The sequence below is a fragment of the Brassica napus genome, chromosome C1 (genome assembly GCF_020379485.1).
Source record: "Brassica napus cultivar Da-Ae chromosome C1, Da-Ae, whole genome shotgun sequence".
Classification (NCBI taxonomy): domain Eukaryota; kingdom Viridiplantae; phylum Streptophyta; class Magnoliopsida; order Brassicales; family Brassicaceae; genus Brassica; species Brassica napus.
Genome location: NC_063444.1, coordinates 36964666 through 36977456, shown reverse-complemented (window position 1 = coordinate 36977456; position 12791 = coordinate 36964666). Strand labels below are relative to the sequence as shown.

At 38.7% G+C, this 12791-nt stretch overlaps 2 protein-coding genes across 7 annotated transcripts; both read right to left on the bottom strand.

The window, feature by feature from the left end:
• Positions 1-2508: 2508 nt before the first annotated feature.
• LOC125580194 lies at positions 2509-6170 on the bottom strand. 4 transcript variants are annotated; one of them, XM_048744373.1, is made up of 9 exons: positions 6153-6170; positions 5422-5556; positions 5256-5324; positions 4576-5162; positions 4064-4492; positions 3675-3928; positions 3506-3587; positions 3000-3384; positions 2509-2903 (listed from the first exon to the last, which is right to left on the bottom strand). In XM_048744373.1, exons 5-9 carry the CDS (start codon positions 4244-4246, stop codon positions 2638-2640), a joined length of 1170 nt encoding a protein of 389 aa, XP_048600330.1. In that variant the 5' UTR covers positions 4247-4492; positions 4576-5162; positions 5256-5324; positions 5422-5556; positions 6153-6170; the 3' UTR covers positions 2509-2637. The 4 variants fall into 4 exon arrangements, with proteins under 4 accessions (XP_048600330.1, XP_048600329.1, XP_048600328.1 ...); XM_048744372.1 differs by lacking the exon at positions 6153-6170 and adding an exon at positions 5936-6147 and having other exon boundaries at positions 5422-5844; XM_048744371.1 differs by lacking the exon at positions 6153-6170 and adding an exon at positions 5929-6060 and having other exon boundaries at positions 5422-5844.
• LOC125580193 lies at positions 6159-11868 on the bottom strand. 3 transcript variants are annotated; one of them, XM_048744367.1, is made up of 5 exons: positions 8545-11868; positions 8387-8454; positions 7168-8031; positions 6678-7079; positions 6159-6577 (listed from the first exon to the last, which is right to left on the bottom strand). In XM_048744367.1, the coding sequence occupies exons 3-5, from the start codon at positions 8017-8019 to the stop codon at positions 6464-6466; spliced, it is 1368 nt and encodes a 455-aa protein (XP_048600324.1). In that variant the 5' UTR covers positions 8020-8031; positions 8387-8454; positions 8545-11868; the 3' UTR covers positions 6159-6463. The 3 variants fall into 3 exon arrangements, with proteins under 3 accessions (XP_048600324.1, XP_048600326.1, XP_048600325.1); XM_048744369.1 differs by lacking the exon at positions 8545-11868 and having other exon boundaries at positions 8387-8472; XM_048744368.1 differs by lacking the exon at positions 8545-11868 and having other exon boundaries at positions 7168-8483.
• Positions 11869-12791: the final 923 nt, after the last annotated feature.

Genomic DNA, 12791 nt, shown 5'->3' with positions numbered 1-12791 from the left:
ATGGAGTTGTGTCAGTCTGTGCAAGTACAACAAAAATTAGGAAGGCAATCCTAAATATGTATAACATCTTCCAAAATTACTTGACAACTCAAAAAAAAAACTGAATCAAGAACTAGATAAACATTAATTTTAATTTCCGAAAAAAAAGTTACCTCATTGTTTGGAGTTTCATATGAAGTAACTCTTTGTAGTTTCTCTAGTTTTGTCACACGTTCTTTAATCTGTTTCCTGTCTTTTTCAATCAAACACAAACGATCGTTCATGATCCTTAAATTATCTCCCACCATCTCGCTGATTCTGTTGATCTTTGATTCCAAAGACTCCTCCTGATACGAAGAAGAAGCTTGACTCATCCCTCCATTCCCAAACAGTAAAGATGCTCTTCTTATTTGTTCATTAGCACCGTATAGGTCTACTGACATGTTTCGCCAATCTCTAATTTTAAACTTATAACCTCTCTTGGATAAATCGGCCATGTCATCCAGATCTTTATTAGCTTCGTCTTCCATGCAAACATCAGCTTCTGGATCATTAGGAATAGGAGGTAGGATGCATATGACCTTAAGCTGAAACCATAAAAATAATTAGCTTTTAAATGGAGAATCATAAGGCAAAACAGAAACAAGAAAAAAATAATGTAAAAACTTACATGATCTTTGATTTCAATTAGGAGAACATCTATCAGCTGTGGAGAAGCTATTTGAAGGTACTTCTCACACAAAAATATTGGGGTAGACGGTTGAACGCTCAGAATAGGAACCACTTGACTGAATGCATACTGTAGCAAAGGTACTGACTCAAGTATCCATATAAGAAATGCCATAGGGAATCCTTGCAAATCATAATTGTTTTTGTCGAGGCTTTTGTCGACAGCTCTCTGAAGTGATTTTAACAGCAAATTATAAGCTGTTCTCCCCCATGGGTATGTCATCAAGACATCCATATCCTGCGCTATTTTCACATAATCCAAAGTAAAAGTTGTGCCACCGTCGAGAAGGCTCTTCTGTAGTAGTATGCTCTCAATCAGGAGGAGCATTGCAAGGCAGAATCTCTCATCAGAAGCATCTTCTCTTGTGTTTCTGAGCTGCTTCTCCACGTCCTTTACTGTATGAGTACGCCCTTTTAGGAAGTCCCACTTAAATCTCTCGGTTTCCTCTCGTGGTTCTCTTGCTTCACCACTACATTTCAAACCAGTCACCATGTGGAATTCTCTTATAGAGAACCTCATTGGCTGAGCACCAAAATGGAACCAGGATTCGTGTCTCTTCACTGTCTTGATGCTTTTGGTGAGAACTGCGTGCACTATCTTAGCTGATAATTTCAAAGACCTCTCTCCAAGCTTGATCACCGGTCCCAAAAACGTCCCTCTTATTCTGTTGAACTCATCATTTCCTAGAATTTCCTTAACAGTTTTGATATAAGCAACTATCGAGTGTTGGTTTATCGATATCGTCTTCTCTGGCTCTGATCCAATCGGATATCTCAGCTCAGGCAGTGCTAGTCTTAATGGTAATGGATCTCCCATCTTGTTTCAGGAAGGGTTTCCTGAAACAATACAAATCCTTCCTGAAGTCTATATACATGCTTTCACATGAACTAGAATTCTACCAATCATATTAGGTTAAAACGAGCAAGTCTATACACAAGCAAAAACCAGGAGACCAATCTCTCAGAAAGAAAACACACATAAGGTTGAATCTGCAGGAAGGGTTTCCTGAAACAATACAAATCCTTCCTGAAGTCTATACACATGCTTTCACATGAACTAGAATTCTACCAATCATATTAGGTTAAAACGAGCAAGTCTATACACAAGCAAAAACCAGGAGACCAATCTCTCAGAAAGAAAACACACATAAGGTTGAATCTGCAACATACCATAAAGAGATAGAGCTCTAGAAATGGTTTTTCTCGGAGAATAGAGAGAGCTCGCGTAAAAGATCAAGAGAGAGAGAGTTCTGGAGATGGGTTTTCGTCGGAGATCGAGAGATATGGAGATGAGAGAGAGATTCGAGAGGCGGAGACGAGTGAGATTCGAGAAGTTAGAAACGGCGAGAGTGTTGAGACGGCAAGAGTTTTGTCTTTTTCCAATCGAAATGTATTGGTTTTGGAAACCTATCCTATATTAATTGGTTTAAGTATGCTTATGTAATATTCTTTAACAGATGATTCACTTCAGACCAGCGGTTAAACCGAGGCATTTCATAACACAAAAGTCTCTCTATCCCCGGGTTCGATAAGTGGTGGATTCAAAATCAATTTTATTTTTTTTTTGTTATAGTTTAGAGTTAAATACAATTAAATGTAATCCATTAACAGATGATTCTTCTTTGCCTAGTGGCTAAAATCCCACACTATCCAAATACGCAAACTCTCTCCCTCTGTGTTCGATCCTTTTTGGATCTAAATTTTTTTTTTTTTTTTTTGTCTGTAAACATCACAATTTTAAGCTTACAATTTTTTCTGGAAACCCATCCAGAAACATTATTTAACCTTCCAAGATATATGACCCAAAAAAAATACTTGATATCCTTCCAATCTTTCTTATGTAACCAGACGCCAACAACATAACAAAATAAACAGTCATAACTAAAACCGAGTCTTAACTAAAACAAAAAATGTTTTGATGCATCATTCTCATTTCCCAAAGCTCTCATCCACAAATTGGTTGAAGATCTCACAAGACAAGGTTCTCCTTAGCTCCAATGCATTGTCATCATTAATCTTTGTCATGTCTCCTATCTTCAATGACTGGCACTCCAGAATCTTGACAAGAAATATCCCACAGTTGAAAGGATGTTTTGTCTTGGGTAAACCTTGTGCCTGCTCAACCTCAAATGGAATCATCTTCACTTTATCTACCTCATCACCAGAAGATTCCACCAGCAGATCAGAAATCAACACTGTCATATTTAAAAATCAATATCAAGATAGAATCAGTTGAATATTTCAAACCAAGAAACAGTTGAATACATCAAATACAAATTGTTTATATATACCTGCCAACTTTTTCACTTGAGGAATATCAATGCTGTTGCTTTCCTTTTGAAAACAATCATATACTGTGATTCTTTTCTTCTTCAAATGAATTTCCATCCCAATCCAGACATTGCTTTTTTTTCCAAGAGTAATCCCATACACAACATCAACATCTTCTCCCCATGTCTTCTCTGGATATACCTTCCCTCTTACAATATCTTTAAATAAATCGTTGAAAATCTTTTTACCTTTGACCTTTTCTTTCTTGTAAGCCAAATCATGAGAGAGCAAGCAATGCAAGAACTCCATAGGTAGGAAGCACGCCTTTGGAATCTTGTAGTTGTGGAACCAAGCAGCATTCTCATTTCTTCTGCAATTTAGCATTGCAAAGGCTCCATCAATGTGCTGCAAAAAAAAATGCAAACATTATCTATTTTGTTACTATCTAATTCCTGAAACTAAACAAATCCTTCCTGAATTTTTTTTTAAAAAAAGCTCAAGGCAAGAACATATGTAAAGAAATTACCTCTTTCTTAAGGTCCTTTTTTGCATTTTCCATGCTTTGAAAGAAAGATTTCCTTATCTTATTATCATTGATTGATAGGGACCTGTAGTCGATTGAAGATTCAAAGGAATTACTAAACCTTTTATACATAAATATAAGAATATATAGACAAGGACAGAAACATGCTTACGTTTCATGCATGCCGGGCTTTAATGTCATCCAATTTTGAAGCCTTGAAAGCTTATGTTCCGCAGGAGTTGAAAACGGATCAACTGCAGGTATAATCTCATGTATTACAGTTAAAGCCGGATTTCTTTCAGACTTGAATGGAGTTTTTGTGTCTCTAGATCGTTTAGGCACCCTCTCGCTCCTTCTTAGGAAAACATTATCCATTCCTGAATTTTGTGATGAGGCAGCAGCTTTCCTTTTCTTATCAGGCTTCACCTTTAATCAAACAATAGACACCAAGCAAAATATTATCAAATTTGTTGCAATCGGAATTTCTGGAAACCATTCCTGAAACTAAAATGTATGTATATCAAACAATTCACGTGAAGTATAATTCAAGTTATGATTTACCTTATCTGCCATCTTCCAGACTCCATCTTTCCATTCTCTATGAATTCGCAAATCTGAATGTTTGAATAGAATAGTTTCCATAGAAGTATAGAGACACACCGAGTATGTGTTATCACCAAGTACCATGCTAATTTGTCCGCTGCTCCAGCCATTGTTGTAAAAGACTTCTACCTTATCCATCATCTCAAAGGATTTTTGGTCACTAGTTGGTGTTGCAGGACGTATTTTGTCAGCCGTGATAGTATCCTGAAGTTTCTGAAGTCTATGTTGGTCTGCGAAGAGTGTCGTGTACTCAACTGTCAGCTCCTCTAGTCCTTCACACAGTTTAAGATCAACAACCTTTCCTGGATACCATATTTCGTCATCAGTAGACAAAATCTCAACCTCTGCGCCTATTTGAAAGTGAGCTAGAAGCCTGCTTACTTCAACCTATGAAAAATGAAGATTCAGTAACATCAGCGGTTTCAAATTGTTAGAATAATAATTAAAGATCAAATATACTCGATGCATACCTCGTTTGTTTCTGAAAAATCTATAGCACTTGTCTGAAGATGCTCTGTTTTCTGAGTAATAGGCGGTATCTTCAAAACATGCTCAGTAGTAGGTTCAGTAGTAGGCTCTGTGGAAACTAGCTCAGTAGTAGGTTCTGTAGTATCCTTGAGATTTTCTTCTGCTTGATTCTGCTCTGATGGTGTCTCATCGGATTGCTCTCCCTCACTTGTCTGAAGGTGCTGTGTTTGCTGAGTAAGAGGCTGTGTAAGAAGCTGTGTAAGAGGCTGTGTAAGAGGCTGTGTCTTCGAAACATCTGTGGAAACTAGCTCAGTTGTATGTTTTGTAGTATCCTTGAGATTTTCTTCTGCTTGATTCTTTCTGCTTGATTGTGTCTCCTCTCCCTCATTTAGAGAAAAATATTGGGTCACAGATTCTGTCTCACTCTATAAGACAAAAGTAAATGGTAAGAGTTAGTTGAATAGAAAAATATTACATAAACATTTTAAATATTTCTTCTTACCAAAGCATTCTTATTTTCTTCAATAACTAGTGCAATTAGTGAAGACAATGGAGAGGAAGGTGTGTGATGCACAACATGTGTATCCTCCTGTAATAACAATAAAATAAAAGAGGTAGTTATGAAGAAGTTTCTACAATTTAAAATTCAAGTTGTACTTATGAAAGACATTTCTATGCTTACCTTTTTATTGTTTGCTGAAATGATCTCAGTCAATGGTTGTGTAGCCTCATACGTTCCCTCTGTTACCGTCTGCAAAAAAAACAAAAAAAGTCAGGAAGGGGATCAAAAACACGTACAAAAGCTTCCAAACATTACTTGAAATCTCCAAGATTTTTTGAGCATTTACCTGCTGTTTCTGAATTGGAGTAAAAACTTGAGCCTCAATACTCTTTGGAGATATTGGAGAAGAAGGTGTCTCATTCATTTCCAGTGTTTCTTTTTGCAAAACTTGAGTCTGAGCAGCAGGTGACTCAATCACAATCTGCAAAAAATATCAGGAAAGGCCATCATGAATACATTCAATTATAATTTCTAGAGTAAATATTACCTCATCATTTGTTTTTCCTTCTTCTTGATTAGTTTTGGGTGGCGTCTCATCAGTAGAGGTTTGTGTTTCCCTCTGCCAAAAATTAGAAAGGTCTATATATGTAAATCACCCAAAACTAATTGTAAACTCCAACTGTCATTGAGCATATACCTCTTTTGTCAGATTAGGAGTGAAAATTTGACTATCAAGGGCAGGCGTGTCATCCGATGGCTCTCTCTCAATCTGTAAAAATTATCACGAAGGCAATCCAGAGTACGTTCTAAAGCTTCCAAACATTAACTTAAAAATCCAAGATTTTTTTTTGACCATGTACCTGCTGAGTCTGACTTGGAGTATAAACGGGAGTTTCAATACTCTTTGGAGCTATTGGAGAAGAAGGTGTCTCATTCATTTCCACTGTTTCTTTCTGCGAAACTTGACTCTGAGCAGCAGGTGACTCCTTTGTTAATTTCTCTCTCACAATCTGCAAAAAAATATCAGGAAAGACCATCATGAATACATTCAACTATAATTTCTAGAATAAATATTACCTCATCATCTGGTTTTCCATCTTGATTAGGATTGGATGGCCTCTCAGCAGGTGACTCACTTGTTTCTTTCTGTCAAAAATCAGAAAAGCCTTTATATGTAAAAAAAATCACCCAAAACTAATTTGTAAACTCCAACTGTGAAAACAATATCATTGAGCATATACCTCTTTTGTCAGATTAGGAGAGAATACTTGAGTATCAAGGGCAGGAGTGTCATCATCTGATTCATTCATTGTCTCCTGCAAAAATCAAGAATGCATTCAAGAATATGTACAAAAGTTTCCAAATATTACTTCAAAACTCAACAATATTTATTGGTTACATACCTCATGTGTCAAATTAGGCTGTTGAGACATTGGAGATAAAGGCGTCTCACTCGATGGTTGCGTGTGAGACATTGGAGATAAAGGTGTCCCACTGGATCGCTGTTTGTCAAATATTAGGAAGGCATTCAAGAATATGTACAAGATCTTCCAAAAAATACTTGAAAATGCAAATGTAAAAGAAGATGTTTTGAGAATTTACCTGTTGTGTCACGTTAGTGGGAAAAACATTGTTGTTTCCTTCCAACTCTGACACACGGGCTCTAAGATGCATGTTTTCTTCTTCCAGTAATGACATTCGATCCTTCATGCTCTTCAGATTCTCCTCCATTACCTCGATGATCCTGTTCACTTTTTCATTTACTGAATCCTCATCAATCGGAGTAGAAGCTTGGCCAGTCTCCTTATTTGCCATCATTTGAATAAGAGCATCCAATGTTTCAAATGTGTCTACACACCTATTTTCCCAGTCATCGGCTGTAAGCTTGTACCCTTTCTTTGTTACATCTTTCAGTGTTTCCAGCTCGTCACTATATTTGTCTTCAATGGAGATATCATCTTCTGGATCATGAGGAATAGAAGGTAGTATGCAATGGACCTTCAGCTGAGAGTATTTTAAAAAAGACCAATGAGAAACATATTAAAAAGAAGAAGCCAAATAAACTGAGAAACATATACTTGGAAAAGCTTACCTTTGTATCAGCTTCAACCTGTAAAACCCTATCAAGTGATGGATTCTCTACGTCAGTGTATTTTTCACACAAGTAAGTCGGCCCAGGAACCTCAACTGTTGGTACACACTTACTGAACTTATTCCTTAGCAAAGGAATCGACTCTAGTATCCAAAGAAGGAATACTAGAGGATAACCTTGCAACTCAAATTTGGATTTATTCTCCAAATGATTCGCGACAGCGTTTTGAATTGACTTCAGGAGCACAATGTAAGCCTCTTTCCCCCATGGATATGTCATATCCTGTGCATTTTTCGCATATTCCAAAGGAAAACTCCCTCCTTTGCTCTTCCGCAATAATATGCTCTCTACCAGGATGAGCATTGCGAGGCATACTCTCTCCTCAGAAGCATCTTCTCTTGTGTTTCTGAGCTGTTCCACCACGTCACTTAACTTATGACTACGCCCCTTTAGCAATTCCCAATTAAATCTATCGGTTTCCCTTCGTGGTCCTTCTAATGCACCACTACATTTCAAGCCTGTCATCATATGAAATTCTCTTATAGAGAACCTCATTGGCTGCGCACCGAAATGGAACCAGGCTTCATTCTCCTTGACAGAAACGATGCTTCTAGTGAGAATGGCGTAGACCATCTTTGCTGATAACTTCAATCCTCTCTCACTGAGCTTCATTATAGGTCCCAGAAATGATCCTCGGACTCTTATCATCTCATCTGGTTTTAGGATGCTGTCAACAATGGAGATATACTCTGAGCCGGAATATTGGTTGATTGCTGACTTTTGCTTTGGCTGTGAACCAATAGGATACTTCAGCTCTGGCAGTGCTAGTTTTAGAGGTACTGAATCTCCCATCTTGTTTCTATCCTGCGTAAACAAGGAAAAAAAATTTCAAACTTTTCTGGAAGGCTTTCCTGAAATAACACAACAAATGCTTCCTGAAATTATTATAAACACTAGACAGTTTCACAAGCAACAAAAGACTCATAAGCAAATTCAAGACCCTATCAAAAATATCAACATTCCTAATCAAAACAAGACTCCAAGCAAAAAAGTTTCAAAATGTGTTACCATACGAGTTTCAATATTCAACATTCAATAGATGCAGCAACAAATGCTTTCTGGAAATCTTCTAAAAACATTCAATAGATGCAGCAAGAGACAACAAACTTTTATTTTATAAATTTGTACAAACACACAGAAGGTTGAATCTGCAACATACCTCAAAGAGATGAATTATGCTCCAACAACTTTGTGTTCCCACAATTCAAAAGTCTTTCATTTGCTTCGCTGGTTAATAAGAAAGAGTAACAAACAAATCAAAATCAAAACGCAACCTTCACAAATTTTAATTCAAAAACCCTAATTTTAAAAAGTTACATAGTGATTTGTGTCCGATTTTGAGAGTAGAGAGTGTGACGCTGATGATTAGATAGCCGGAGAAGATGATTAGCGAGCCGGAGAAGATGATTAGCGAGCCGAATAAGATGACTAACGAGCCGGAGAAGATGATTCCCGAGCCGGAGACGATGATTCCCGAGCCGGAGACGATGATTCGCGAGCCGGAGACGATGATTCGCGAGCCGGAGACGACAGTGCCGGTGAGGGTTTGAAGATTCCCGAGCCGGAGACGACACTGTTCGAAAGTGAAGGAAATGAATTGTTTGTTTTTTTTATTCTTATAACACAAGGGTAGTAGTGACATTTTGCCCTTTAATGAATGTCATTTTTGTGACTTTCATTTCCTGGTGTCATTTTTGTGACATAAACTTGAAAGGTGTTCTTTTGGACAATTGCCCTTTGCAAATATGTTAGATTGTCTTTTTGACTCAAGTTTTGAAAATAGGAAACTTATATATAAATGTAAAATTAGGTCTATCTCGGTTGTAGCTTGCTTTCTCTCTCCATATCTCTCTCTCTCTTTTTTTTGTCACCTCTCTCCATCTTTCTTCGTTATATTATTAAGAGACTTTTGACTTGTAGAGTAGCCTTCCGGGGGATTTGGTAGAGGATATACTCTCTAGGGTTTTGGCTATACCTTTGGTACGACTCCGAGAAACATCGAAACAATGGAACGCTAAATTGAAAAGTGGGAGCTTCGCTAAGATGCACGCTGCTCATGCACCAAAGGAGGAGTCTCTGATGATCACATTGATTAATCATAAGGTTTGCTTAGTAAAGATCAACCTTCATGCTCCATCTGTTAAGGTTGCACCTCATGCATTATACCTGTAAGATCCTCTTTCTGATTCTCCAAAGAAGTCGACATACGTAACGTTTTTCACTGCGATGGCTTATTGTTATGCACCACAAAGGACAAGAGACTCGTGGTTTGGAATCCATGTTCAGGGGAAACCAAGTGGGTTAAACCTAGAGACACCTACTATTGAATCACAAACACAGTTTAACAAGAAGTCCTTCTCTTATTAATCAATCAAACTCACAAGTTTCAAATCACAAAATCACTCTCTCAACTCACACGAGATGCAACAACATAAGCATCTCTATTTATAAGACTAGATAACTCTTAATCCTATTAGTATAACAATCTTTCCTTATTTCCTAATCCTATTACAAAACCATATCTCACTAGGATTAGGATAGCTTGTGTCTTAAGCTATTGTCAAGCTTATTCCAACATTCTCCCCCTTAAGCTTGATTCCATCTTCACTCACACTATGAACTCTAATAAGACTTCTGATTTCCTTGAATCGAATTCTACTTAGAGCCTTTGTAAGTATCAGCTCTTTGTTCACTCCCCGGAACATGTTCAACTTCAACTTGCTCATTCTCTACGCATTCTCTAATGAAATGGAATCTCCGATGAATATGCTTTCTGCGACCATGGAACACTGGGTTCTTTGTGTGTGACATGGCAGACTTGTTGTCAACCTTCACGGTCACCTTGTTGCATACATCACCCACGACCTCACTCATGAGTTCCTGAAGCCAAATCGCTTGCTTGGCGGCCTCCGTTGCGGCCATAAATTCAGCCTCGCATGAAGATAGTGCCACGATTTCTTGCTTCTGTGAGCTCCAAGTAATTGGATTTTTATCTAGATAGAAAACATGTCCAGCTGTGCTCTTGTCATCATCCTCATCCACATTGTGCGAGCTATCGCTATAACCAATCAGTTCCCATGCAATAGAATGCTTGTACCGTAAACCAAGTGTTGTTGTACCACGCAGGTACCGAAGCACTTGTTTCAAAGCCACACCGTGAGAGACTTTAGGCTCTTGCATATATCTACTTAGCACGCCTACACTGAAAGAGAGATCAGGCCGAGTATGTAATAAATATCAAAGGCATCCTATGGTTCTTCTATACTCTCTCTCGTAAATGCCCTTCTCAAGAACTGACTTAGAAAGTCGAGTATTCACTTCCATGGGCACATGAGCAAGATTGCAGCTATTCATACCAGCATCCTCCAAGATCTTACGAGCATACCTATCCTGAGACAACACCACGCCACCATCATACTGTAGTACTTCTATGCCTAGATAGTAAGTCAATCTCCCTAAGTCGCTCATCTCGAACTTGCTTGCCATCTCTCGTTTGAACTCAACCGTTGACTGCAAGGAAGAACCAGTCACAAGCAAGTCATCAACATACATACATACCAGCAATAAGCCCTTTGTATCTTTTCTTCTGTATACTGAAGGTTCCTTAGAGCATCGAGTGAAGCCGAAATCTAGTAGAATCCGGTTTAGTTTGATGTTCCATGCTCCAGGAGCCAGCCATAAGCTGTAAAGAGCTTTATTAAGCTTATACACCTTATCTTCTTTGCCTTTGATCTCAAAGCCCTCAGGTTGACTAACATAGACTTCTTCCTTCAAATCTCCATGTAAGAAAGCCGTTTTTACATCTAAATGATGTATCTCCCACCCGTGTGAAGCTACAAGTGTGATCACTAGTCTGATGGTTTCAATCCGAGCTACTGGAGCAAAGACCTCGTCATAATCAATGCCGTGTCTCTGAACATATCATTTTGCTACCAACCTCGCTTTGTACTTGCTGATACTTCCATCTGCATTCCTCTTTATCTTGAACACCCATTTTAAACCAATAGGTTTGAAACCCTTTGGTAAGTCGACAAGTATCCATGTGTTGTTCTTCTCAATGGAGAATATCTCATCTTTACAAGCATCAACCCAAACGTCGAGCTCTTTAGCCTCATTAAAATCCCATGGTTCGTTGTTTATAATCATCAATAGCTTCTCGCACTCTGCTTCGGCTAGGAGTATATAATCTTTTAGGTATGATGGTGTAGTTGTTTCTCTACTCGATCGTCTCAATTCTGGCTGTGTGATAACATCTTCCTCTTCGTGCTCCTCACACTCGTCTTCCTCATTCATGTCACCATCATCATCAGCTTCGCTCATCACCTCAGTTACTCGTTGATCGCTGTCATCTTTTAACGGTAAGAGATCAAATTCAAGCACACTCGATTCCGTTGATTTCTCTGTCTCATCCTTGCTCCACTTCCATTGTTTATCTTCATCAAAATATACGTCGCGACTGACTACTATCTTCTGGCTTGAAGGGTTGAGTAGCCGGTAAGCCTTCGAGCCAGGCTCGGTTCCTAGATGTACCAATGCTTTAGACCTATCATCGAGTTTCTTCCTTCCCGCAATCTCTGTTCGTGCATAGCATACACAACCAAAAACCTTAAGATGACTAAGATTTGGTCGCTTACTCCGCAAGGCTTCGTATAGAGTTTGTCCCGCAAGAGATCTTGTTGCAATCCTATTGATTAGATAGGTTGCATGCCTTACAGTTTCTCCCCATGAATAATTTGGTAAGCTCATGTGTTTAAGTAAGCTTCTAGTCATCTCAAACAGTGTACGGTTTTGACGTTCGACAACCCCATTTTGTTGAGGTGAGTATGGGGCTGTCGTGTGCCTGTTGATATCATTTTTCTCGCAGTAAGCCATAAACTCATGTGACATGAACTCGCCTCCTCTATCTGTACGGAATGTTCTTACCGACCCTTTTGTTTCCTTTTCCGCAAGTCCCTTGAACACTTTGAAATTCTCAAATGCTTCACTCTTTTCCTTGAGTAGTATAGTCCACATGTAGCGGGTACAATCATCAATTAGGACAAACACATAGCATTTCTTACTTGGCGTGGGAGGTGATATAGGTCCGCATAACTCTCCATGCACGAGCTCAAGAGGAAGCGACGCTCTAAACGTAGTTGCTTGCGAGAAAGGTTGTCTCATTTGCTTTCCAAAGTAGGCAAGAAACACATGTATCTTTCTCGATAGTTATATGAGGAATGCCCACGACCAATTCTTTGTTTATCATCATCTTCATTGTGTCGATCGCGACATGTCCTAACCGTGCGTGCCACTTCGATGACTCCGTAGCTCCAGAGGTAAGTAGGCATTGGATAGTATCCGTTTGCAAAGATACTTTATACAAGCGGTTCTTTGACCGTGTGGTCTTTATCATTAGAACTCCGGCCTTGTCATAGAGAATTAGAACATTGTTTTTCATTCTTACTTCACAACCTACTTCGGTGGCTTGACCTAAGCTCATAATATTGCTCCTTAGGCCCGGTATATAGTAGACGTTTTTTAGTATTCTCTTCTCACCTCCTTTGAGAACAAAGCGGATTGATCCC